Here is a 27,638-nt window from a genome sequence, read left to right on the forward strand (position 1 = left end):
GTGAAAGCGTTCTATTTCTTTATTAAGGTATTTGTCCCGATCATCTTTTTGGGCCCCCACTTCCATCAGAACATATGGATTGAAAGTTTAAAATTTCAGAAGGCAACTGGGCCATAGTCCTTGGAGGGTTGGGATTTCTTTAGGGTATCCCAAGTCTCCCACAGCGCACTGGAAAGTTCCAAATGGGAAGAAAGTGGCAACACTGGGTCAGTAGGACTTCCACTGGGTTTAACGTTCTCAAGCTAATTTGGAACTGGCAAGCCACCCTGAAACTCTCTTCCCTTCTTTCTGAGCGCTTCCTCGACTTCTGCAACTATTTCTGAGACACTGTTCTCCACGCTGATTTGCAGAAAGTTTTCTGGTGCTGCTGGAGGCTCCAGAGTATCAAACTGGGATTGCAGCAACTCAGGGGCCATGAAATGTCCTTTCCGTTGGGCAAGGCGGCTGGAGATGACATGAAAGGATCCATCCAAATAGGCCACGAGGAACTTTACCTCTGGTAGTGCTTCTTTCCTCCCCGGGCTGTCATGTTTCAGAGTCCCGGCGTCTCCCCCTCTCGCTAAAATGTTTCTGTACATTTTCTTCAAAGCCGAACAGGCTAAAACCACACTCTGCCCTGAAGACAAATCTCTGTCCAAAAAAAAAAAAAGGCATCAAGATAAAACTGGGTCAATTTGGAGCAGTGGATTTTACTCATCTCCTATTTCTCTGCTGCCTAATGTGGAACATCATCCAGAGACCGTTATCTGGTGCAAAAAAGGATGGAATAAACAGAGGACTGGCAGTCAGAGAACCTTGGTTCTAATCCTGCTCTTCCACTTGCCTCCCGTGTGAGGTCTTGATGAGTCACTTCACTGTTCCGGGCCTCAGTTTCCTCATCTGTAAAGGGGGGATAAAATAGCTGTTTTCCCTCTCCCTTACACTAGGAACTCTGTGTAGGTCAGGGACTGTGTCTGATTTTTTTGTCTTGTTTCTTCCCCGGTGCCGAGCGCAGTGCTTGGCACCTAGTATTACCAAATACTCCAATTATTGATATTATTTTTGATGCCGTCTTGGGTGGCCGGGGGTCATGGGGGCATCAATGTTGGGATAGGGTGAGGAGCACACAACATCTCTGCTTTTCTGCTTTTGGCCAATTTTTGCCCATTTTTAACCCATTTATGCTCTCTGCTTTTGGGGCCAAGTTCTAGGAGAAGCCACATAATGAAACCCTTTCAAAAGGACCACTGATTCTAGGGGATCCCCATTCCCCAGGGGCCCAAGCGCTCAGTACAATGCCTCTTCACACAGTAAGCTCTCCATAAGTACGATTGGTTGCTTGCTTGATTGATTGAGTTGGTAATAATAATAATTGTGGTACTTGTTATGCACTTACTATGTGTCAGGAACTGTACTAAGTTCTGGGGTGGATAGAAGCAAACTGGGTTGGACACAGTCCCTGCCCCAGGTGGGGCTCACAGTCTCAATCCCCATTTTACAGATGACATAACTGAGGCACAGAGAAGTGAAGTGACTTCCCCAAGGTCATAGAGCAGACAAATGGCGGAGCCGGGATTAGAACCTATGACCTCCTGATACCCAGGCCTGGGCTCTAGCCACTACACCATGCTGCTTAAACCCATTCCCTGTCCACAAAGAGCTTATGGTTTAGAGGGGGAGACAGACACTCACATAAACAAATAATTTTGGAATTCAGACATGAGTGCTCCTAGTGTCGGAGGGGTATCTGAACCTTCCCCTGGTCAGCCCACGCAATGTATTATCGTCAGCCAATATGCTCCTGTCATTTCCTTTCCGGGATTTCCCCTTCAGTGTGGGATCAACCTGGGGTTGTCGGGGTTTAGGGTGCAGTCAGGTTGGATCCCATCTCCACCCCAAACACAATCGCTCTCCTTTTAGTTCATCTGGAGTCTCAGCTGAAGCACCCAGTGATCCCAAAAGTCAGAAATGCACTCCCTCCCCGTCCCCACCATCCAGTTTCCGAAGGAGCCCATCAGCCCCTGATCCTCTCTTCTCATAACATAGGAAGCACTGAACAAATACCCCAATTATTATCATCATAGAGAAGCAGCATGGCATGGTAGATAGAGCCCAGGCCTGGGAGTCAGAAGGTCATGGCTTCTAATCCCGGCTCTGCCGCTTGTCTGCTGTGGGACCTTGGGCAAGTCATTTCACTTCTCTGGGCCTCAGTGACCTCATCTGGAAAATGGGGATTGAGACTATGAGCCTCACGTGGTGCAGTGACTGTGTCCAATTCAATTGCTTGCATCCACCCCAGTGCTTAGTACAATATCTGGCACAGACTAAGCGCTTAAACAAATATCATCATAGCCAAATTGGAGGAGGCAGAGATGGTTAAACCCGGGTCACAATTCCCCGCTTGTAACCTTTCCCCCTCAGCCGGCCCGCCATCAGACAGGGGCTGGGGCAAGGAGGAAAATGTGGTGTCGGGGTTTCTGGTCACGGGAGTCTCACTGCCGTTTCCATGGTGGAGTTTGTCCCTCTAGAATCCCTTGCTCTTTAGGGCTGACTGAAGCCCCAAGGTCATTATTTTAACTGCTCCTGGAATAAGGACATCCTGTGAATCAGCAGGGCCATATGTAGGGGCTAACAAGATTGCTTCTCTGTTCGGGGGGTTTAAGGTTGGCGGAAGGCACCATTGGACTTGGCTGTCTCTGGTCCACATTAGATGCCCGGGAGGAACGTAATAGGATTAGTGGCTCTTAAAGCGGTAGCCCCTTATGGGTTGAGAGATAGCAGCCCAGGCAGTTTCCGAGCAGCTTTCTGAATAACACATTTCCAACTGCATTTTAAATTTAAAGCGGCGTGACCTTTCCTAACTCAATATTTGTTCTGCAATGATAAAACGTGGCTGCACTTTTCAAAAAGGCAAAATGCACGAACGTGGGAACAACTGCTTACAAGCTCATCGCTTCTCACCACTTGCCATTTCACAGCTCTATCCACTGGTCCAGAAGGCAAAAGCCAATTTAAGCTAGTTTGCACTCCAATAGGATTCACACAAGTTCCTGAGAGGGAACGAAACTATTTCAGTATCTTGGAGGAAACTGATTCAGTGGAAAATGTCTCCTTTTTATCATTATTATTACTATCCCTACTATTATTATTATTCTTATTCTTACTATTATTATTTCCCTACAGCTCACTGCTTTCAACCAGACCACCTTTCTCATTCTGCACTCCGACAAAATGAGTAGGGTCAGGGATTAAGGACTGGGGACAATTGGAAATTGAGGTTTTTTATTAATGGTATTTGTTAAGCAGTTACTATGTGCCAGGCATTGCCACATGTCTGCTGTGTGAGTTTGGGCAAGTCATTTAACTTCTGTGCCTCAGATACCTCATCTGTAAAATGGGGACTGAGAATGTGAGCCCCATATGGGACAGGAACTGTGTCCAACCTGATTTGCTTGTATCCACCTCAGCGCTTAGTACAGTGCCTGGAACAAAGTAAGTGCTTAACAAATGCCATCATTAGTATTATTATTACTGTGGTAGATACAAGTTAATCAGATTGGACCTAGTCCATGTCTCTCATGGGGCTCACAGTCTTAATCCCCATTTTACAAATGAGGTAACTGAGGCACAGAGAAGTGAAGTGACTTGCCTAAAGCACACAGCAGACAAGTAGTGGATCTGGGATTAGAACCCAGGTCCTCTGGGTGCCAGGCCCGGGGTCTATCCATTAGGCCACACTGCTTCTCCTGCCCCCATCTCCTGCTCACTTTAAGGGCCCCATCCAGCAGGAAGGGCTGACCAGCACGTCACCCCCTAAACCCCCAACTCCATTTAAAGGCTTCTTTGGGCTGTGGTGGTGATGGTGGTAATACCACCATGTATGTAGGCATGCAGTGCCCTTTACTCTGCCATAGTAAGAAGCAGTGTGGCCTAGTGGCCACAGCACAGGCTTGGGAGTCAACAGGACCTGGGTTTTAATCCCGGCTCTGCCACTTGTCTGCTGTGTGACTTCAGACAAGTCACTTGACTCCTCTGGGCCTCAGTTACCTCACCTGTAAATTGGGGATTAAGTCCCATGTAAGACAGGGATGGTGTCCAACCTGATTAGCTTATATCGACCCCAGCACTTAGTACAGTGTTTGGAACACTTGTTAAGCACTTAGTAGAGTGTTTGGAACATAGTAAGTGCTTAACAAATACCATTACAAAAAGAAAAAAAAGGCAAGGCTGGCCTGGGCTGGATTTCTGGCAGGGCCAGAGTTTTAGAACAGAGCTCACACTTCCAGCCCCCCGAAGACTGTAGACTTAAATTCCAGACATGTTGATACCCTCACCCCTCATCCCTGCATTACACTATATCACTCCATTAAGCATGGCTTTATTTTGGCACGGGAAGGGAGCCATTACCGATGTACTTGATAGCAAAGTGCAACATTCTTCAGTCAATCATTCGGGTTTTCCTGTCACTTCCTCTGGGTCATACGGACTTGTCGGGCTTGACTACGAGGTGGTAGGGCCAAAGGTGGGTGTGATTCTCTTACCTCATCAGAATGTCATGTAAGCAGCAAAGCCATGGAACTCGGTCCTGGAAACAGAGCAAACAAACCATAACTTCTCCTGTTATAATTGGCTTTACAGGATGTTGTTCAGCAAGCCATTACAGGCCCCTTGACAAACATTCATCTGGGTCTCAGGAACTAAGGCTGATCAAGCTCAGCTTACCCACTGTGCCTTGTCCTTATCTCTCCCACTGCTGACCGCTTGCTCACTCCCTCCCCCATCCAACAGACCACTGCTTTCCCCACCTTCAAGGCCTTTTTCTCAAATCCCATTTCTTCCAGGAAGCCTTCCCTGATTAACTTCTTGCCTCCCGAACCTATTTCCCCCACTACTTCCACTTCAACTTCCTGGTCACTTACGCATTTAAGTCCTCATCCCCTAAGCACTGAGCTACTGTTTTTTTTTTGTTTTTTTGTGTTTTTTTAATGGCATTTATTAAGCACTTACTATGTGCAAAGCACTGTTCTAAGCGTTGGGGAGGTTACAAGGTGATCAGGTTGTCCCACGTAGGGCTCACAGTCTTAATCCCCATTTTACAGATGAGGGAACTGAGGCCCAGAGAAGTGAAGTGACTTGCCCAAAGTCACATAGCTGACAAGTGGCAGAGCCAGGATTTGAACCCCTGACCTCTGACTCCAAAGCCCGGGCTCTTTCCACTGAGCCACGCTGCTTCTCTGTTGCTTCCCCCGCTTGTAATCTCTTTTAGTGTCTGTCAACTTCTGGACTGTAAGCTTGCTGTGGGAAGGGAATGTGTCTGTTTATTATTATACTGTGCTCTCCCAAGAGCTTAGTACAATGCTCTGCACACAGTAAACACTCAATAAGTACGATTTAATGAATGAATGAACCTCGCTAGATTATAAACTCCTCGAGGACAGGGATCATGTCTAAGAATTCTCGTGAACTTTCCCAAGCTCTTAGTACAGCGCTCGGCACCCAGTAGGAGCTTAATCAATGCTATCGATTGATCGATAAGTTCGAAACATCAACTCCAGGTTGCAGAATGGTCTCTCAGGCAATGATTCCTTGGAAATAGTGGGTGGCCCGTTTTAAAGAGGCTCTATTTTAAATGTGGCACTGAAGCGTTTTGTGCATGTGAGACTGATATCACTTGAATTCCTTACTATCCCTGGAGTAGTAGTAGCAGTAATAGTATTTCTTACTGGTATTTATCTCTGCTACCATTAACACCCTCTCTCACGAATTCTGTCAAAAGGGCGTTCTTGAGCAACTGACAAACAAAATCCCCTCAAAGATAATAGTCTAAGCGCCTTCAATAGCTGAAAATGAACTAAATGAGAACTTGTTTTTAATTGCTAGCTTCAGTGTACGCCCGCAATCAGAAGTGGCCAGCAAGATGGAGATGATATAAAACAAGGCGGGGGAGAAGGAATCTTCAACATGAAAACTATTCAGTGTCCAATGTCCTTAGCAGTAACCATACAAACCGTATGAGTGTGATGTTCAGCAACTCTGGAAAAAATTTTTCAGGCTTTCTTAAGTCCATGCGCAGTGCTGTCTCTGGATCAGACCAATGGTCCAACCGGCCCCGGTTTTTGTCTCCATGGCAACAAAAGCAGCGTGGCCTAGTGGAAAGAGCCTGGGCCTGGGAGTCAGAAGACCTGGGTTCTAATCCTAGCTCTTCCACTTACCTGCTCTGTGTCCTTGGGCAAGACGCTTCACTTCTCTGTGCCTCGGTTTCCTCAACTGTAAAGGGGGATTCAATACCTATTCTCCTTCTTACTTAGACTGTGAGCCCCATGTGGGACAGGGGCTGTGTCCAACCTGATTAATAGTATTTACCGCATTGCTTAGAACAGTGTCTGACACTGTTCTAGTAATAGTAATAGTAAGCGATTAACAAATACCATTAAAAAGGCTGCTTGATAAAAATAATTATAATAATTGCCGTATTTGTTAAATGCTTACTATGTGCCAGGCACTGTACTAAGCACTGGGGTAGATACAAGGTAATTGAGTTGGACACAGTCCCTGTCCCACATAGGGCTCATAGTCTTAATCCTCATTTTACAAATGAGAGAACTGAGGCCCAGAGAAGTTACGTGACTTGCCCAAGGTCACACAACAGACAAGTAGTGGAGCCAAGATTAGAAACCGGCTCCACTGTGTCCAACCTGATTAACTTGTATCTATCCCAGTGCTCAGAACAGTGCTTGGCACGTAGTAAGTGCTTAAGGAATACCATCATCGTTATTATTATTAACTAAATCAATCATATTTATTTAGCGCTTACTGTGTGCAGAGCACTGTACTAAGCTCTTGGGAAGTACAAGTTGGCAACATATAGAAACGGTCCCTACCCAACAGTGGGCTCACAGTCTAGAATGGGGAGACAGAGAACAAAACAAAACATATTAACAAAATAAAATAAATAGAATAGATATGTACAAGTAAAATAAATAAATAGAGTAATAAATACATACAAACATACGTACATATATACAGGTGCTGTGGGGAAGGGAAGGAGGTAAGGCAGGGGGGATGAAGGGGGGAGGATGGGGAGAGGAAGGAGGGGGCTCAGTCTGGGAAGGCCTCCTGGAGGAGGTGAGCTCTCAGTAGGGCCTTGAAGGGAGGAAGAGAGCTAGCTTGGTGGATGTGCGGAGGGAGGGCATTCCGGGCCCTGGGGATGACGTGGGCCGGGGGTCGACGGCGGGACAGGCGAGAATGAGGCACGGTGAGGAGATTAGTGGCAGAGGAGCGGAGGGTGCGGGCTGGGCTGTAGAAGGAGAGAAGGGAGGTGAGGTAGGAGGGGGCGAGGTGATGGAGAGCCTTGAAGCCCAGGGTGAGGAGTTTCTGCCTGATGTGCAGGTTGATTGGTAGCCACTGGAGATTTTTGAGGAGGGGAGTAATATGCCCAGAGCGTTTCTGGACAAAGACAATCTGGGCAGCGGTGTGCGTGAAGTATGGATTGAAGTGGGGAGAGACAGGAGGATGGGAGATCGGAGAGGAGGCTGATACAGTAGTCCAGACGGGATAGGATGAGCACTTGAACGAGCAGGGTAGTGGTTTGGATGGAGAGGAAAGGGCGGATCTTGGCAATGTTGCGGAGCTGAGACCGGCAGGTTTCAACTCAGGTCCTTCTGACTCCCAGGCCCATGCTCTATCCACTAGGCAACACTGCTTCTCTATCCAGGAGGGTCACCATCCATCCTCGTGGGTGGCAATGGGCGATCTAACATCCCTAACCTTTCTCCCCTACACCCCAACGTTTCCTCTAGTAACCCAAAAAAACAATCATTTAATCAATCAGTGGTATTTATTGAGCACTTACTATGTGCAGACCACTATATTAAGTCCTTGGGTGAGTACAATACACCAGAATGAGCAGATACCGGTCCCTGCCTGTAACAAGCGTACAGTCTAGAGGGGGTGACAGAGGATTTCTCCTGAAGCTGTTGCATTTGTCTTCTTGCACAGCATTCCATATGCTTATGATTGGCTGTGCAGTGAAACGCTTCTTTCCTTTTGTTTGTTTGGATAGTCCTTGAGAGACTGGAAGGCAGGGGTGGTGGTGAAGGGGTGGTCTTACTAGCCAAAACAGAACCACCAAAGCAGTGTGCTTGTCTGAGGGGTCGTTCAATCAATCAGTGGTATTTATTGGGCACTTACCTTATGCAGAGCACTGTACTAAGCACTCGGGAGAGTGTAGTGCAATAGAGTTGGTTGTGCCTGTAATTTATTTTAATTTTTATAAAATATACGTAATTTATTTATTTATATTAATGTCTGTTTCCGCCTCTAGACTGTAAGCTCGTTGTGAGCAGGGAATGTGTCAGTTTATTGTTGTATTGTGCTCTCCCAAGCGCTTAGTACAGTGTTCAGCACACAGAAAGCGCTTAATAAATTCATTCATTCATTCAATCGCATTTATCGAGTGTTTACTGTTTGTAAAGCACTGTACTACGCATTTGGGAGAGTACAGTATAGCAACAGACACATTCCTGCCTATAACAAGTTACAGCCTAGAAGGCAGGGGGGGCAGATCGAATAAATATGATTGAATAAATATGATTGACATATGATTGAATCAGCTTACAATCTAGTGCTATGGTGTTTGGGGGGGATGAGTTGAGTATCAAATCAATCAATCTACAGCATTTAATTGAGAGCTTAGTATGTGCAGAGCACTGTATCAAAGTGCTTAGGGGGCACAGACCCAAGTGCTGCAAGCTCACTGTGGATAGGGACCAAATCTGTTATTTGGTTCTACTGTACTCTCCCATGTGCTTCATCCAGTGTTGTGCACACAGTAAGTGCTCAATAAATATGACTGATTGCAGGATGAACTCTTTTTTGCTGACAAAATCTCCTCAGAAATCTCCAATGGTTGCCTATCAACCTTCGAGTGAAGCAAAAACTCCTCACTCTCGGCTTCAAAGCTCTCCATCACCTAGCCCCCTCCTACTTCACCTCCCTTCTCTCCTTCTACAGCCCAGTCCGCACCCTCTGCTCCTCTGCCGCTAACCTCCTCACCGTGCCTCATTCTCACCTGTCCTGCCATTGACCCCCGGCCCACATCCTACCTCTGGCCTGGAATGCCCTCCCTCCACACATCCGCCAAGCTAGCTCTCTTCCTCTCTTCAAAGCCCTATTGAGAGCTCACATCCTCCAGGAGGCCTTCCCAGGCTGAGCCCCCACCTTTTCCTCTCCTCCTCCTCCCCTCCCCATCGCCCCCTCCCTCCCTCTGCCCTACCCCCTTCCCCTCCCCACAGCACTTGTGTATATTTGTATATATGTATTACTCTATTTATTTTATTAATGATGTGTATATAGCTAATAATTCTTTTTATTCTAATGGTATTAACACCTGTCTACTTGTTTTGTTGTCCATCTCCCCCTTCTAGACTGTGAGCCCGTTGTTGGGTAGGGACCATCTCTATATGTTGCCGATTTGTACTTCCGAAGCACTTAGTCCAGTGCTCTGCACACAGTAAGCGCTCAATTAATACAATTGAATGAATGAATGAATGAATGACACGGCCCAGCGACGTTGTCTACCACCGGAGCCTGTTGAGCCTTTCAAGCCATGACTTGAAAGTCTCTCTTGAGGAGAAGCTGACCATTCAAACCTCAGCTGGCTTTTCTTTCCCTACAGACCAAGGCCTGGAAAACATCTTCCCCAGGGTGGGATAAACCCATGGAATTTGTTGTCATGGGAAGTCGTGCAGCTAAAAATATCAGCAGGTTCCAGGGCAGGGTCTGGATACGTTTACAGACAAGTGGACTAAACTGGGTTCCTAGAGGAAAAGCTGGGGTGTAGAGGGGCAAGGCTAGAGATGCTGAAGGGCTGTCTTTTCCTGGGTGGACCATAGGTCTGATCGAATAAGGGCAGTCAGTCAGTCAGGCAATCGTATTTGTCGAGCGTTTTACTGTACACAGAGCACTGTACTAAGTGCTTGGGAGAGTTCAATAAAACAATATAACAGACACAGTCCTCGCCTACATTGAGCTTACAGTCTAGGCACTGAGCATGGCCTAATCATAATTATAATACGGTTATTTGCTCTTTTCTTGCGATATGCTGTCAAGCCATTTCCGACCCGTAGTGACTCCATGGACACATCTCTCCCAGAATGCCCCACTCTCCATCTGCAGTCGTTCTGTTAGTGTATCCATACAGTTTTATCAGTAAAAATAAGGAAGTGGTTTACCATCACCTCCTTCCGTGCAGTAAACTTGAGTCTCTGCCCTCGACTCCCTCCCGGGCCGCTGCTGCCCAGCACAGGCGAGTTTTGACTTGTAGCAGATTGTCTTTCATTCTCTATCCATTGGCCAAGCTAGGAATAGAATGGGTAGACCTCTGCTTGACTCTCCCTCCCATAGCTGAAACTGACAGGGTACTGGAAACTCTGGGTGCCATCCTGAGAGGGGGGTTATTTGTTCAGTCTTCCTATATGTCAAGCACTGTGTTCAGCACTGGAGTAAAAACAAGATAAGAAAATTGGACATAGTCTAAGGGGGGAGCAGGTGAATGGGTATCTTTTCTCCATTTATACAGATGAAAAAAACCAAGGCTCAGGGAAGGTAAGTGACTTGCCTAAGGTCACACACCAGCCAAGCAGTGGGGCCAGAATCAGAGCTTTTGTTTTTGATCGATGCAGCATTTCTTATGGTATTTGCTAAGCGCTCATTAAATGTCAAGCACTGTTCTAAGTGCTGGAGTAGATATGAGTTAATCAGGGCAGATACATGGGGCTCACAGTCAAGTAGGAGGGAGAACAGGTATTGAATCCCCATTTTGCAGTTGAGGTAACTGAGGCATAGAGATGTGATTTGCCCAGGGTCACACAACAGACAAGTGGTGGAACAGGGATTAGAACCCAGATCATCTGGCTCCCAGGCTTGGGTTCTTTCCACTAGGCCACGATGCTTCCCATTGGAAGCATATGGGGTGACAGAGAGAGGAGCTAGGATGTCATCACTCAAACTGGCCTCTTTACTAGAGAGAAGATCTGGAACCTTCAATCCACACAAAGGCCCACAGCTGTTTTTAACCCTTCCACTCACCCCACAGCAATTCAGCCCTAGAAAAGACAGCAGCATGGCCTAGTGGATAAAGCCTGGGCCTGGGAGTCAGAAAGACCTGGGTTCTAATCCTGACTCTGCCACTTGTCTGCTGTGTGACCTTGGGTAAGTCACTTCACTTCTCTAGGCCTCAGTTACCTCAACTGTAAAGTGGGGATTAAAACCATGAGCTCCATGTAGGACCTGGACTGTAGGCACACTGATTAGCTTGACTCTACGCCAGTGCTTAGTACAGTACCTGACACATAGTAAGCACCTAACATATATCAAAAAGAAAAAGAATTCTCCTTCTAGCTTGTGTTGCACGGAAATCACTCTCTGTACTAAATCCCTTCTGGTGGGTGGGGATTTTGTGGTTAATAGTATTTATTAAGTGCTTATTGTGTGCAGAGCACTGTACTGTCACACAGCACTGTAATGATGACGTTGATGGTATTTGTTAAGTGCTTGCTATGTGCCAAGCACTGTACTAAGTGCCAGGGTGGATATATGTAAATCGAGTTGGACACAGTCCCTGTCCCCTGTGGGGCTCAAAGTCTCAATCCCCATTTTACAAATGAGGTAGCTGAGGCACAGAAAAGTGAAATGACTTGCCCAAGGTCATCCAGCAGACAAGTGGTGGAGCAGAGATTAGAATTTATGACTTTCTGACTCCCCAGCTTGGCCTCTATCCACCGTGCCATGCTGCTTCTCATAACACTGAGTAGGTCTCATTTTTCCCGTCCCCCAAAACCCGTTGCCCCCACTGCTGACCACCTCTCAAGAGCAGGGAGATTACCCCCTCTGTGAGGACAGAAGCCAAGGGATGAGAAGGCTGGCAACTTGGCCAACTCTCTTTAGACTGTATCCTTGTATCAGCTTGTATCGGACTGTATCAGCTCGATGGCAGTTTTCAGCTGGCCGAGGGAAAAAACATGATTTAAGGATTTATTTTCCTCCGCAGTGTGGACTAGGGAGCAGGTGGGTAGGAAAAAAAATACTTGGGATGCTTGTAAACTCTTTTGTTCTTGAATCACCAGGCTGTCTAGATTCTGAGACACTACTGAAAAGCAAAACTCAAAATCGCTCCTGGAGTTGCAAAGAACAAAAGCTACAGTTCAGGAAATGATCATTTTCACATCAATCAACCAATCACTGTACTTAGCGCTTGGGAAAGTATAGTACAATGGAGTTGAGCGACAGAAACTCTGCCCTCAAGGTGCTTACAGTCATTATGGAATAGTGGATAGAGCACGGGCCTGGTAATCAGAAATACCTGGGTTCTAATCCGGCTCCGCCACTTGTCTGCTGTGTGACCTTGGGCAAGTCACTTAATTTCTCTGTGCCTCAGTTACCTCATCTGTAAAATGGGGATTAAGATTGTGAGCCTCATGTGGGACAGGGACTGTGTCCAACTGATTAGCTTTTACCTATCCAGCACTTAGAACAATGCTTGACACAGAGTATGTGCTTAACAGGTACTATCATCATTATTATTATTAGTTGGGGAGAAATGGTGTTCATTCATTCAATTGTATTTATTAGATGCTTACTGTGTGCAGAGCACTGTACAAAGCGCTTGAAAAAAAATAATGATGGTATTTGTTAAGCGCTTACTGTATACCAGGCACTGTACTAAGCGCTGGGGTGAATACAAGCAAATCAAGTTAGACACAGTCCCTGTCCCATGTGGGGCTCACAGTCTCAGTCTCCATTTTACAGATGAGGTAACTGAGGCCCAGAGAAGTGAAATGATTTGTCAGGGATTGGAACCCATGACCTTCTGACTCCCAGGCCTTTGCTCTATCCACTAGGCCAGGCTGCTAATTCCCAGTTGCCTGCTGTGTGACCTTGGGTAGGTCACTTCACTCCCCTGGGCCCCAATCACAGGCTTAGTAGTGGGAACTGTTGGAAGCCCACCAATCTCTTCAGCCCCGCCCAGGGGTGAAAAATCACCGCAGTGGCATGTCTTTGAACACCAAGGACAACTTGTGTACATACACCCCTGTGAATCCTGGTTTGCCTTAAACCGGGTTAATCATTTACAGCTGGCAAAGCCACCCTCCTCCTGGTTAACTGGTATTGCAATGAACAAGATCAAAACCCTCCCTCCCATCTTTCACCTCCCTGCCAAAGTTACTTAGTACGGTAGAATGGTCCTTCATACCTGAAGAAGATGCCACTGGAGGTAAAAATCCACCTATAATGCGGGGACAGACAATGACCTAAATTGATCTCAGACTGGCAAGGTGTTCTTTTCTTCATCATGCCTTTTTGTTTGTTTGATGGTAGTTGTTGAGTGCTTACTATTTGCCAAGCACTGTTCTAAGCACTGGGCTAGATATGAGAAAAACTGAGAAGCACTGTGGCTTAGTGGAAAGAGCATGGGCTTGGGATTCAGAGGACATGGGTTCTAATTCCTGGGAAGTCACTTCACTTCTCTGGGCCTCAGTTACCTCATCTGGAAAATGGAGATTGAGACTGTAAACCCCACATGGGACAGGGAGTGTATCTAACTTGATTTGCTTGTATCCACCCCAGCGCTTAGTACAGTGCCTGTTATACAGTAAGCGCTTAACAAATACCATCATTATTTATTTTTCAAGCTCTTTGTACAGTGCTCTGCACACTATATTACTATTATTATTCTCGGGGCCTCAGTTACCTCATCTGTTAAATGAGGATTAAATGCTACTCCCTCCCTCTTAAACTGTAAGCCCCCTGTGGGGCAGGTACTATGACCCACCTATTTTTCTCATTATTATTATTATTATTATTGTATTTGTTAAGTGCTTACTATGTGCCAAGCACTGTTCTAAGCGCTGGGGTAGATACAAGGTAATGAAGGTTGTCCCACGTGGGGCTCACAGTCTTAATCCCCATTTTACAGATGAGGTAACTGAGGCACAGAGAAGTGAAGTGATTTTCCCAAAGTCACACAACTGATAAGTGGCAGAGCCGGGATTAGGACCCACGACCTCTGACAACCAAGCCCGTGCTCTTTCCACGGAGCCACGCTGCTTCTCTTTTCACTAGGCCCACCATCCCCCACCATGCCTCACTCCCTACAGGCATCTGCTCCTATGGCAAGCAACAACATGACTTTGAAAGCCAGAAGACCAGGGGCTTTAGGGCTGAGGCGAGGGGAAATCTTTATTGAGTACCAGCACACACTTTCTCTAGATTGTGAGCTCATTTCTAGACTCTTGTTGTTACATTGTACTCTCCCAAGTGCTTAGTACAGTGCTTTGCACACAGTAAGCGCTCAATAAATATGATTGAATTATTGAATGACCCCCAAGACACAACTCCAAAGGCCAATGATAGAAAGGCTTGCCTGTGTATGCACCTGACTATTCAAAGCCAGGATGAGGGTTTTTACAGAGAAAAGGGAAATCAGTCAATCAAGTGGGTTTTATTATGGTATTTTTTAAGCACCTACTATGTGCCAGGCACTGAACTAAGCACTAGGGTAGGTACAAGCTAAGCAGATTGGACACAGTCCCTGTCCCACATGGGACCCACAGTCTTAATCCCCACTTCACAATTGAGGCAACTGAGGCCCTGAGAAGTGAAATGTCTTGCCCAAAGTCACAAAGCAGATGACTGATGGAGCCAGAATTAGATCCCTAGTCCCTCTGACTCCCAGGCCTGTGCTCTATCCACTAGGCCACACTGCTTCAATGCACTGTACTAAGCGCTTGGAAGAGTACAACAGACTTGGTAGATGTGTTCCCTGTCCACCACGAGCTTACAGTCTATGGGTGGATTTCATACTCCTCCTTCCACATACGCATATTGCTGAGCGGGGGTTAGGTGTGTATGGATGAAAATAGATGGCTCTGACAGAGTTAAATTACCTGGTCATCAAGAGGGATTCCTTGCCCCATTTTCTTGCGGTTTTCTTCAGAATGATAGTCATCTGCATCATAGAATTTCCATCCCAGCTGAAAGAGAAATAAGGTCTTGGGTATGGAAGGCTAAGTAGTCTGGATTACAGCCACTGAACAGTCTTTCACCAGCCCTCGACAAGAAGAGTAGCAGGATTTCGGCCACTTCCCTAGCCTTCTCCCCGGCTTCCCCCCCACCCCATCCTAAATCGCCGATAATCACGCTGCTCAGGACCATCAGTCTGGCCAGGAATCTCTAATGGTCCCGAGTGGGGCGTTATTACTTGCAATCACTGTGGAGAAAGTCTAAATCATTCACAAGGCCTGGAGTCACCTCTCCACCCTGCCAGTAGAGGTAGGGGCAGAAGACTAGTAATTATAGTGTGACTCACAGAGAAGGGAGGGAGAGAGGGAGGAGCTGTGCAATTCAACAAAATCCCAAGGGAAATCAGACCAAGAACACCTGGATAGCTGTACCTTTGCAGCCAGAAGCGATCCCACCGTTGATCTAAAATGAAGCACAGGCAGGGTGTGGGCACAGATGCTTAGAATTTTAAAAGTTTTCCCGTAACTAACGCAGGATGTTTCTTTAGATCCAAGGAAGGATTAACACCAGAGAGCCTTGTCTGCTTCCTCTGGTGGGATGCACCTAATAATGACTGTGGCATCTGTTAAGGAAACAGTCCTGTCCCACATGAGACTCACAATTTAAGGGGGAGAGAGAACAACTATTTAATCCCCATTTTACAGATGAGGAAACTGAGGCATGGAGAAGTGAAGTGGCTTGCCCAAGGTCACTCAGCAGTCAGGATTAGAACCCAGGTCTCCTAACTCCCTGGCTCACACTCTTTCCACTAGGTCATACTGACTGATTGATGGATGGACACATTAGAGAGACAGAAGAAAGAAGGCCCCTGTATGGGACTAGAATCCACAACAATAGCCTAGCAATCAATTGATCGTATTTACTGAGCACTTACTGTGTGTAGAGCACTGTGCTGAATGCTTGGGAGAATACAAGGGAGAAGCAGCGTGGCTCAGTGGAAAGAGCACGGGCTTTGGAGTTAGAGGTCATGGGTTCAAATCCCAGCTCCTCCACTTGTTAGCTGTGTGACTTTGGGCAAGTCACTTAACTTCTCTGTGCCTCAGTTTCCTCATCTGTAAAATGGGGATGAAGACTGTGAGCCCCACGTGGGACAACCTGATCACCTTGTATCCCCCCAGCGCTTAGAACAGTGCTTTGCACATAGTAAGCGCTTAACAAATACCATAATTATTATTATTATTATTACAATATGACAGAGTCGGTAGACATGTTCCCTGCCCGCAACAAGCTTACAATGTAGAGGGGAAGACAGACATTATTATGAATACATAAATTACGGACATACAGACGAGTGCTGTGGGGCTGAGGGAGGAGGAAATGAAGACAGCAAATCCAAATGCAAGGGCGACGCAGAAAGGAGAGGGTGAAGCGGATACGAGGGCCTAGTCGGAAGGCCTCTTGGAGGAGAGGGGCCTTCAATAAGGCTTTGAAGGTGGGTGATAGTCTGTTGAAAATGAAGAGGGAGGGCATTCCAGCCCAGAGGCAGGACGTGGGCAAGAGGTCAGTGGTGAGATAGATGATACTGAGGTACAGTGAGTAGGTGGGCATTTGAGGAGTAAAGTGTGCAGAGCTGGGTTGTAGTAGAAAATCAGGGAGGGAAGGTAGGAGGGTGCATAGTGATTGAGTGCTTTAAAGCCAACGGTAAGGAGTTTCTGTTTGATGCTGAGGTGGATGGGCAACCACTGGAGGTTCTTGAGGAGCAGGGAAACATGGACTGAATGTTTTTGTAGAAGAACGGTCTGGGCAGCAGAGTTAAATATGGACTAGAGTGGGAAGAGACGGGAGGCAGGGTGGTCAGCAAGGAGGCTGATGCAATAGTCAAGGCGGGATTAGGAAAAATGCTCTGATTACCATGGTAGCAACAGTTTGGATGGAGAGGAAGAGGTAGATTTTAGTGATGTGAAGGTTGAACTGGAAGGATTTGGTGACAGATCGAACATGTGGGTTGAATGACAAAGATGAGTCAAGGATAATTCCAAGGTTATGGGCTTGTGAGACCAATGTTCAGGGGAAGAGCTGTGCAAATGAAAATGAAATTGACCAGTGTCACTGTATTTCAATAGAATGAAAAAAAAGCTCATAAGCAAAGCCAGTTCAGACATATTTGGGATAACTGAATTTTAAAAATCAAAATGTGGGCCTATTGTATCAGCCAGAAATAAAATGGTGACATTAAAAATTGAAGGGCTGGGAAGGCTTAGTTGCTGATAGAGTAGGTTAGTTACTGATACAATACCTTCATTCATGGGGGAAGAGGGCTATGGACTTTTGAATTTTATATTCATATTTTAAATCAGCTCTGAACTCTGCCAAGGACTAGGGTCATTCCCCTCTGCATTATGCTGTCATTCACTCTGCAGGGTCACAGACCACTTATAGGCATCGGTGTCCCTTAACTTTTTCAAAGCTTGTCATGTATCCCTAGAACTCTGGGAAAATCCAGATCAACCCGATGAGCCTGGTGTCTTGGAAAAGCTGGACAACTCAGTTTTCTGGGTAAGTGGGGTCTGGAAAGTTTTTATTGGATTTGTAGAATAAAGGAAACAGGTCACTTTGGTTTCAGAATTAGCAGCACAGATTTAGGTTTGGAGCTCTGTGCTCTCTTTTTCAAGAGCCCAACATAAGCTCATTGTGGGCAGGGAATGTGTCTGTTTAATAATAATAATAATGGCATTTATTAAGCGCTTACTATGTGCAAAGCAATGTTCTAAGCGCTGGGGAGGTTACAAGGTGATCAGGTTGTCCCATGGGGGGCTCACAGTCTTAATCCCCATTTTACAGATTAGGTAACTGAGGCACAGAGAAGTTAAGTGACTTGCCCAAAGTCACACTGCTGACAATTGGCAGAGCCGGGATTTGAACCCGTGATCTCTGACTCCAAAGCCCGTGCTCTTTCCACTGAGCCATGCTGCTTCTATGGTTTATTGTTATATTGTACTCTCCCAGTCCGTGTCCCACATGGGGCTCACAATGCTAATCCCCACTTTTCAGATGAGGTAATGAGGCACAGAGAAATGAAGTGACTTGTCCAAGGTCACTCAGCAGACAAGTGGCAGAGCTGGGATTAGAAGCCAGGTCCTCTGACCCTCAGGCCCGTGCTTTAACCACTAGGCCACGCTTCTTCTGATTAATTACATTAATATAAGTATTCACAGTGAACTTTACTCCTCTTGCTGATAACTTGATATTCACCACACCCAAAGCCCCACCACACTTCTGTACATACCCAGAATTTCAGTATTTCTATTAATGTTGGTCAATCAATCAATCAATCATATTTATTGAGCGCTTACTATGTGCAGAGCACTGTACTAAGCACTTGGGAAGTACAAGTTGGCAACATATAGAGACAGTCCCTACCCAACAGTGGACTCACAGTCTAAAAGGGGGAGACAGAGAACAAAACCAAAACATACTAACAAAATAAAATAGAATAGATATGTACAAGTAAAATAAATAAATAAATAGAGTAATAAATATGTACAAGCATATATACATATATACAGGTGCTGTGGGGAAGGGAAGAAGGTAAGATGGGGGGATGGAGAGGGGGACGAGGGGGAGAGGAAGGAAGGGGCTCAGTCTGGGAAGGCCTCCTGGAGGAGGTGAGCTCTCAGTAGGGCCTTGAAGGGAGGAAGAGAGCTAGCTTGGCGGATGGGCAGAGGGAGGGCATTCCAGGCCCGGGGGATGACGTGGGCCGGGGGTCGATGGCGGGACAGGCGAAAACGAGGTACGGTGAGGAGATTAGTGGCAGAGGAGCGGAGGGGGCGGGCTGGGCTGTAGAAGGAGAGAAGGAAGGTGAGGTAGGAGGGGGCGAGGTGATGGAGAGCCTTGAAGCCCAGGGTGAGGAGTTTCTGCCTGATGCGCAGATTGATTAGTAGCCACTGAAGATTTTTGAGGAAGGGAGTAACATGCCCAGAGCGTTTCTGGACAAAGACAATCCGGGCAGCAGCATGAAGTATGGATTGAAGTGGGGAGAGACACGAGGATGGGAGATCAGAGAGAAGGCTGATGCAGTAGTCCAGACGGGATAGGATGAGAGCTTGAACGAGCAGGGTAGCAGTATGGATGGAGAGGAAAGAGCGGATCTTGGCAATGTTGCGGAGCTGAGACCGGCAGGTTTTGGTGACGGCTTGGATGTGAGGGGTGAATGAGAGAGCGGAGTCGAGGATGACACCAAGGTTGCGGGCCTGTGAGACGGGAAGGATGGTAGTGCCATCAACAGAGATGGGAAAGTCAGGGAGAGGGCAGGGTTTGGGAGAGAAGACAAGGAGTTCAGTCTCCCCTTCTAGTCTGTAAGCTCCCTGTGGGCAGGAAACGTTGTCTACCAACACAACTGTCCTCTCCCAAGCGCTTAATATAGTGCTCTGCACACAGTAAACACACAATAAATACGATGGAATTAATATCCAAAAAGAAATGGGGAGCTGTTGGAGGGGACTGATGTGTTCTGAAGACGCGACTGTATGTGGGACAGATGGACAAGAAGAGTATCTGGAGATAAGGAGATCAGTAAGGAGGTGGTTACAGTAATGCAGTGGACGGGGACATGAACCAGAGTCGTGAATCAATCAATCAATCAATCAATCGTATTTATTGAGCGCTTACTGTGTGCAGAGCACTGTACTAAGCGCTTGGGAAGTACAAGTTGGCAACATATAGAGACGGTCCCTACCCAACAGTGGGCTCACAGTCTAGAAGGGGGAGACAGAGAACAAAACCAAACATATTAACAAAATAAAATAAATAGAATAGATATGTACAAGTAAAATAGAGTAATAAATATGTACAAACATATATACATATATACAGGTACTGTGGGGAAGGGAGGTAAGGTGGGGGGATGGAGGGGGGAGGAGGGGGAGGGGGAGAGGAAGGAGGGGGCTCAGTCTGGGAAGGCCTCCTGGAGGAGGTGAACTCTCAGTAGGGCATTGAAGGGAGGAAGAGAGCCAGCCTGGTGGACGTGGGAAGGGAGGGCATTCCAGGCCAGGGGGATGACGTGGGCCGGGGGTCGACAGCGGGACAGGCGAGAACGAGGCACGGTGAGGAGATTAGCGGCAGAGGAGCGGAGGGTGTGGGCTGGGCTGTAGAAGGAGAGAAGGGAGGTGAGGTAGGAGGGGGCAAGGTGATGGAGAGCCTTGAAGCCGAGGGTGAGGAGTTGCTGCCTGAAATGTTACAGAGGAGGAAGCAGCAGGATTTAGAGACTGACTGGACTGAGAATGTAAGCTCCCATTCTAGACTGTAAATTCCTCAAGGGCAGGGATTATGTGTACTACATCTATTGGGCACCCCCAAGCACTTAGTACAGTGCTCTACACACAGTAGACTGTAAGCTTTTTGAGGACAGGGAGTGTGTCTACCAACTCGGTTGTACTGAACTCTCCCCAGCGCTAAGTTCAGTGCTCTGCACACTGAAAGTGCTCAATAAATACCATTCATTGATTGGCCGATGGATGTAAACGACAGGGGCAACAAGAATAATACCAGGGGAGTGAGTTTCCCATCTGTATTGTTGACACAGATGGGAAAGTTAGATGGAGGAGAATAAATTCATTCATTCAATCGTATTTATTGAGTGCTTACTGCGTGCAGAGCACTGTACTAAGCACTTGGGAAGTACAAGTTGGCAACATATAGAAATGATCCCTACCCAACAGCAGGCTCACAGTCTAGAATAAATCCAGGCATGTGTCTGTTTATTGTTATACCGTACTGTCCCAAGCGCTTAGTACAGTGCTCTGCACACAGTAAGTGCTCAATAAATATGACTGAATCAATAAATGAATGAATCTGCTCAGTATTCTGCTTTTCCCTGATCATATTTAACGTGAAAATCCATAGGAATTGGCTGCTGAGTGGGAGAACAATCCATCTTGATTAAGGCCATCTCCATGACTTTCAAGTAATGTAGAAAGTGGGTCCAGGACAAGGTGATCATTGGCAATTTGCTTGTTGTAGGGTATTGTGATTAAAAGAAGTGCTTAAAATGCCCCACAACACAGTAAGCAAAAAAGCAAATCAGAAGGAAAAAACCACCTTCTATCTCTGCAAAATCATCAAAAAATAGCAGTGTAAATCAGACCGTGGTATTAGACCAAAAGGAAAGTGCCAGATAACCAACTGCCCAATTCATTTAAAATTAGGTAGAAGAAAGCACTAGGAGACAAAACATAAGGGTCAGTTGGTTACTGGACCCCCCAGCGTTAAGCACAAGAAGCTGGAGCCTCCATGGGGGAAGGAATATACAGTGCCAGATACCTAGAGAGCCTAAGAGCATTCGGTACAACTCACGCACACGGGCAGGCAGACAAGAATGGCCCTAGAAGCTGGGGGGGTGGTTTGCACAGAGACCTCCCGTCGGCCCCCTCCCCCCAGCAATCGGTCTCAGAGCAATTGTTCTCTAGGACCATCCTGCTGCAGGGGGCCAAATTAAAAAATGGAACAGCAGCTGCCTTTTGTCCCTCTTTGATAGTCCTTAATGGGGCAGGAAGCAGCCATGGTCTTTGTATTCTGCAAGCCCTGAAGCCCTGTTGTCTGGAGCTCTTCGGGTGGCTAGTATTTTCAATCTGCTGTTTCAGAGGACCCTGCGGCAACTGGGTCTGACGCTGGCTAAACTCTTCTAGTTTAAGCCCTGAAGCTGGGAGACAGATGGACCCTGCAAAATGCCCTACAGACACACACACACACACCCCCCCCCCCCCAGTCAGTTTTGCAGCCAAGAGTCCTGCCACACAGCTTGTGGAGTGGAGGAACCAAGGCAGAATGAAGGAGGAAGTTTGTAGGCCTGGGTGGACACAGCCCTGTGACAGCATTCATTCATTCATTCATTCAATCGTATTTACTGAGCACTTACTGTGTGCAGAGCACTGTACTAAGCGCTTGGGAAGTACAAGTTGACAACATATAGAGACGGTCCCTACCCAACAGTGGGCTCACAGTCTAGAAGGGGGAGACAGAGAACAAAACCAAACATATTAACAAAATAAAATAAATAGAATAAATATGTACAAGTAAAATAGAGTAATAAATACGTACAAACATATATACATATATACAGGTGCTGTGGGGAAGGGAAAGAGGTAAGGTAGGGGGAATGGAGGGGGGAAGGGGGGAGAGGAAGGAGGGGGCTCAGTCTGGGAAGGCCTCCTGGAGGAGGTGAGCTCTCAGTAGGGCCTTGAAGGGAGGAAGAGAGCTAGCTTGGCGGATGTGGGGAGGGAGGGCATTCCAGGCCAGGGGGATGACGTGGGCCGGGGGTTGACACGGGACAGGCAAGAACCGAGGCACGGTGAGGAGATTAGCGGCAGAGGAGAGGAGGGTGCGGGCTGGGCTGTAGAAGGAGAGAAGGGAGGTGAGGTAGGAGGGGGCGAGGTGATGGAGAGCCTTGAAGCTGAGAGTGAGGAGTTTCTGCCTGATGCGTAGGCTGATTGGTAGGCCCTGGAGATTTTTGAGGAGGGGAGTAACATGCCCAGAGCGTTTCTGGACAAAGACAATCCAGGCAGTGGCGTGAAGTATGGATTGAAGTGGGGAGAGACACGAGGATGGGAGATCAGACAGAAGGCTGATGCAGTAGTCCAGACAGGATAGGATGAGAGCTTGAACGAGCAGGGTAGCGGTTTGGATGGAGAGGAAAGGGCAGATCTTGGCAATGTTGCGGAGCTGAGACCGGCAGGTTTTGGTGATGGCTTGGATGTGAGGGGTGAATGAGAGAGCAGAGTCGAGGATGACACCAAGGTTGTGGGCTTGTGAGACGGGAATGATAGTAGTGCCGTCGACAGTGATGGGAAAGTCAGGGAGAGGGCAGGGTTTGGGAGGGAAGACAAGGAGTTCAGTCTTGGACATGTTGAGTTTTAGGTGGCGGGCAGACATCCAGATGGAGATGTCCTGAAGGCAGGAGGAGATGCGAGCCTGGAGGGATGGGGAGAGAGCAGGGGCAGAGATGTAGATTTGGGTGTCATCAGCGTAGAGATGATAGTTGAAGCCGTGGGAGCGAATGAGGTCACCAAGAGAGTGAGTGTAGATCGAGAACAGAAGGGGACCAAGAACTGAACCTTGAGGAACCCCTACAGTAAGGGGATGGGAGGGGGAGGAGGAGCCTGCAAAAGAGACTGAGAATGAACGACCGGAGAGATGAGGAGAACCAGGAGAGGATGGGGTCTGTGAAGCCAAGGTTGGATAGCGTGTTGAGGAGAAGGGGGTGGTCCACAGTGTCGAAGGCAGCTGAGAGGTCGAGAAGGATTAGGATAGAGTAGGAGCCGTTGGATTTGGCAAGCAGGAGGTCATTGGTGACCTTTGAGAGGGCAGGTTCCGTGGAACGTAGGGGACGGAAGCCAGACTGGAGGGGGTTGAGGAGAGAGTTGGTGTTGAGGAATTCGAGGCAGCGTGTGTAGACGACTCGTTCAAGGAGTTTGGAAAGGAATGGTAGGAGGGCGATGGGGCGATTACTAGAAGGTGAGGTGGGGTCAAGAGAAGGTTTTTTTAGGATGGGAGAGACATGGGCATGTTTGAAGGCAGAGGGGAAGGAACCAGTGGAGAGTGAACGGTTGAAGATGGCAGTTAAGGAGGGGAGAAGGGACGGAGCGTGAGATTTCATGAGATGAGAGGGAATGGGGTCAGAAGCACAGGTGGCCAGAGTAGCACTTGAGAAGAGGGAGGAGAGCTCCTCTGAGGATACTGCTGGGAAGGATGGGAGAGTAGTGGAGAGCGTTGAGAGCCGGGGGTTGTAGAAGGGGGGGGAGTGACTTTGGGGAGGTCAGACCTGATGGATTTATTTTTATTAATGAAGTAGGAGGCCAGATCGTTGGCGGTGAGGGAAGGAGGAGGGGGAGGAACCGGGGGCCTGAGAAGGGAGTTGAATGTACGGAAGAGCTGACAGGGATGATGGGCATGGGTTTCAATAAGGGAGGAGAAATAGTTTTGTCTGGCAGAGGAGAGGGCTGAGTTAAGGCAGGAAAGGAGAAACTTGAAGTGAACGAGGTTGGCATGGTGTTTAGACTTTCGCCAGCAGCGTTCAGCAGCTCGAGCATAAGAGCGAAGGAGGTGGACAGTGGCAGTGATCCAGGGCTGTGGGTTAGTGGTACGAGAGCGGCGAAGGGAAAGGGGAGCAAGCGAGTCTAGCTGAGTAGAAAGGGTAGAGTTGAGAGCAGTAATCTGATCAGCATCTCTCCTCTGGGAAAGGGGCCCTCTCTCCCTCCCTCACCGTCTGGCCAGTTACTTCAGTTGCCCTTAGCCCAAAGCCAAACTTGCAACTCAGTCATGAACCTGGAAATGGTCAAACAATCCATCAATCTGTGATATTTATGGAGCACTTACTGTGTGCAGGGCACTGTACTAAGCACTGCAATCAGTTGTATGGATTGAGAGCTTATTGTGTGCATAGCACTGTACTAAGTGCTTGGGAGAGTACAATAGTACAGAGTTGATAGACATGTTACCTGCCCACAGTGAGCTTACAGTCTAGAGAGGGAGACAGACATTAATATAAACAAATTATGGCTATGTATCTAAGTGCTGTGGGGTTGAGGGAGGGGTAATTTAAAGGGTGCAAATCCAAGTGCAAGGGTAGAAACACTTGATTCCTGCCCTGCCCATGAGGAGCTTACAGTCTAATCAATGGTATTTATCGAGTGGAGAACATTGAACTAAGTGCTTGGGAGAGTACAACAGACTTGGTGGACAGGATCCTTGCCTTCAAGGATCTTGCAATCTGGTGCAGGGGGATTGCAGGCCCCTTGCCTGCTGTGTACCTGAGGTAGGTCACTTCAATTCTCTGTGCCTGTTTCCTCATGTGTCAGATGGAAGTTCTCTCCCTGCTCTCTCTCTCCCTTTGACTGGCCTGAGGCTGAAAAGTTTGTACATACGGGCAGCAGCATGGCCTAGTGGAAAGAGCATGGGCCTGGTGGTCAGAAGGTCCTGGGTTTTAATCTCGGCTCCGCCAACTGGCTGCTGTGTGACCTGGGATAAGTCACTTGACTTCTTTGTGCCTCAGTTACCTCATCTGTAGAATGGGGATGAAGACCCCATGTGGGACATTGGACTGTGTCGAACCCAATTAGCTTGTATCTATCCCAGTGCCTAGTACAGTGCCTGGCACATAATGAGTGCTTAACAAATACCATGAAATAAAAATATGGGACATGTGTGCTCACGTGGGTGGGTGGACAGCCCCATGCTTGGGGCCAGGGCACTACAGCTGTGGCTGTTCATTCTTTCAGTCGGATTTATTGAGTGCTTACTGTGTGCAACGCACTGTACTAAGTGCTTGGGACAGTACAATATAACAATAAACAGATGCATTTCCTGCTCAAGTGAAGCTTACAGCCTAGAGGGGGAGCTTACTGATTTATGGGCCGCCAGGGGCTTCTTCTTCATTTCTACTCTCCAGCATTTAATCATTCCTGAGCCCACCCTCAGACTGTGAGTCCCATATACGACAGGGATTTTGTCTGATCTGCTTATACTGAACCTATCCCAGCACTTAGTACAGTGCACGATACATAGTAAGTGCTTAATAAAAATTATTATTATTATTATTATTACTACTACATTTCCAGCCTGGGGAGGGGAGAGGGGTCTAGGGTCCCTCCTGTCAATCAATCAATGGTATTTAAAGTGTTTACCGTATATTTAAAGTGTTTACCGTGTACAGAGCACTGTACTAAGTGTTTGGGAGAGTACAATACGACAGAGTTGGTAATTCCCTGGCCACTAGGAGCTTACACTTTAGAGGGGGAATCCGGCAATAAAATAAATCTAGGGGTATGTTCGTAAGTGCTGTGGGGCTGAGGGGGTGGTGAATACCGAGTTCTCAAAGGGGTCAGATCTAAGAGCACTGGCGACACAGAAGGGAGAGGGAATAGGGGAAATGAAGTCTTAGTTCATTCATTCACTCATATAAATTGAGCGCTGACTGTGTGCAAAGCACTGTACTAAGCGCTTGGGAAAGTTGCAGTTGGGGAAGGCCTCTTGGAGATGTGATTTTATTAAGGCTTTGAAGGTAGGGAAGGGATATGCAGAGAAGCAGTGTGGCTCAGTGGAAAGAGCATGGGCTTTGGAGTCAGAGGTCATGGGTTCAAATCCTCGCTCTGCCACTTGTCAACTGTGTGACTTTGGGCAAGTCACTTAACTTCTCCGTGCCTCAGTTACCTCATCAGTAAAATGGGGATTAAAACTGTGAGCCCCACGTGGGACAACCTGATTGCCTTGTATCTACCCCAGTGCTTGGAACAGTGCTTGGCACATAGTAAGTGCTTAACAAATACCATCATTATTATTTTTATTATTACTAAGCCACACTGCTTCTCTAATGAGACTGTCCGTCCAACCCGATATGCTTGTATGCCCGTTGTTGGGTAGGGACCGTCTCCAACTTTTACTTTCGAAGCGCTTAGTACAATGCTCTGCACACAGCAAGCGCTCAATAAATACGATTGAATGAATGAATGAATAAAATGGGGATTAAGACTGTGAGCCCCACGTGGGACAACCTGTTCACCTTGTAACCTCCCCAGCGCTTAGAACAGTGCTTTGCACATAGTAAGCGCTGAATAAATGCTATTATATATGAAGTGGGAGGGCGTTCCAGGCCAGAGGCAGGAGGTGGGCGAGGGGTCGGCTTTGAGATAGACGGGATCGAGGTATAGTGAGTAGGTTGGCACTGGAGGAGCAAGTGTGCGGGCTGCGCTGGAGTGGGAATCAGAGAGGTAAGGGAGGAGGGGGCAAGCTGACTGAATAATAATAATAATAATAATAATAATAATGGTATTTGTTTAAGCGCTTACTTTGTGCCAAGCACTGCCAAGAGAGGTAAGGGAGGAAGGGGCAAGGTGACTTAATAATAATAATAATGATGGTATTTGTTAAGTGCTTACTATGTGCCAAGCACTGTTCTAAGCGCTGGGGGGGGTGGTACAAGGTAATCAGGTTGTCCCACGTGGGGCTTACAGTTTCAATCCCCATTTCCAGATGAGGTAACTGAGGCCCAGAGAAGTGAAGTGACTTGCCCAAGGTCACACAGCAGACAAGTGTAGGAGCTGGGATTAGAACCCACGACCTCTGACTCCCAAGCCCGGGCTCCTGCTACTCCTCTAGGACTGAATGGTGTCAAACTGCGGAAGTGAGTTAATAATAATGACGGCGGTAGTTGTTAAGTGCTTACTAGGAACCCAGCACGGACGGATTTAAAGATCATCAGGTCGGACCTAGTCCCGCTCCAACAACTAGATTCTCCCACTAGGGGTGGGATCGGGAAAGGATTTAGGATTGGGGCATGCAGGGAGTCAGGGTGATGGAGACGGGGGGGGGGGGGTTGGGGGGGAGGGGGCCCGGGGAAGTGGGGAAAAAGGGTTAGGACTAGGCAGGGAGGCCGATCCGATGGACGGCGGTTTCTGCTCGGCCAAGCCCGGATCCTGCCCGCTCTCCGGCCCTCTTGCTGGGGGAAAGAGGAGGAGGGCGCGGGGAGGAGAAGAAAGGGAGGGATCGGTGCCCCCTGCTAAAATAAATACCTACTTCCCGGAGCCACTCACTCCCATCACCAGCACTGCTCCCGGCTGCTCCATGAGGCGGATTTATTCCTTTCTCTT

General features: G+C 47.6%; 1 protein-coding gene across 4 annotated transcripts; it reads right to left on the reverse strand.

Moving 5' to 3' along the window:
• Positions 1–27,638, reverse strand: IDNK (IDNK gluconokinase). 4 transcript variants are annotated; one of them, XM_038769932.1, is made up of 5 exons: positions 27,565–27,603; positions 15,432–15,462; positions 14,925–15,011; positions 4,521–4,564; positions 1–630 (listed from the first exon to the last, which is right to left on the reverse strand). In XM_038769932.1, the coding sequence occupies exons 1-5, from the start codon at positions 27,585–27,587 to the stop codon at positions 243–245; spliced, it is 573 nt and encodes a 190-aa protein (XP_038625860.1). In that variant the 5' UTR covers positions 27,588–27,603; the 3' UTR covers positions 1–242. The 4 variants fall into 4 exon arrangements, with proteins under 4 accessions (XP_038625860.1, XP_038625863.1, XP_038625861.1 ...); XM_038769935.1 differs by having other exon boundaries at positions 27,561–27,579; XM_038769933.1 differs by lacking the exon at positions 15,432–15,462 and having other exon boundaries at positions 27,565–27,638.

This window comes from Tachyglossus aculeatus, chromosome X4 (genome assembly GCF_015852505.1).
Source record: "Tachyglossus aculeatus isolate mTacAcu1 chromosome X4, mTacAcu1.pri, whole genome shotgun sequence".
Taxonomy (NCBI): Eukaryota; Metazoa; Chordata; class Mammalia; order Monotremata; family Tachyglossidae; genus Tachyglossus; species Tachyglossus aculeatus.

Coding starts and splice junctions, on each gene's coding strand:
- IDNK (XM_038769932.1), bottom strand. CDS start 27,587: ATGGGAGTGAGTGGCTCCGGGAA. Junction 15,012..15,431: donor GATCGCTTCTGGCTGCAAAG/GTACAGCTATCC, acceptor TTTCTCTTTCAG/CTGGGATGGAAATTCTATGA. Junction 631..4,520: donor TTACATGACATTCTGATGAG/GTAAGAGAATCA, acceptor TTTTTTGGACAG/AGATTTGTCTTCAGGGCAGA.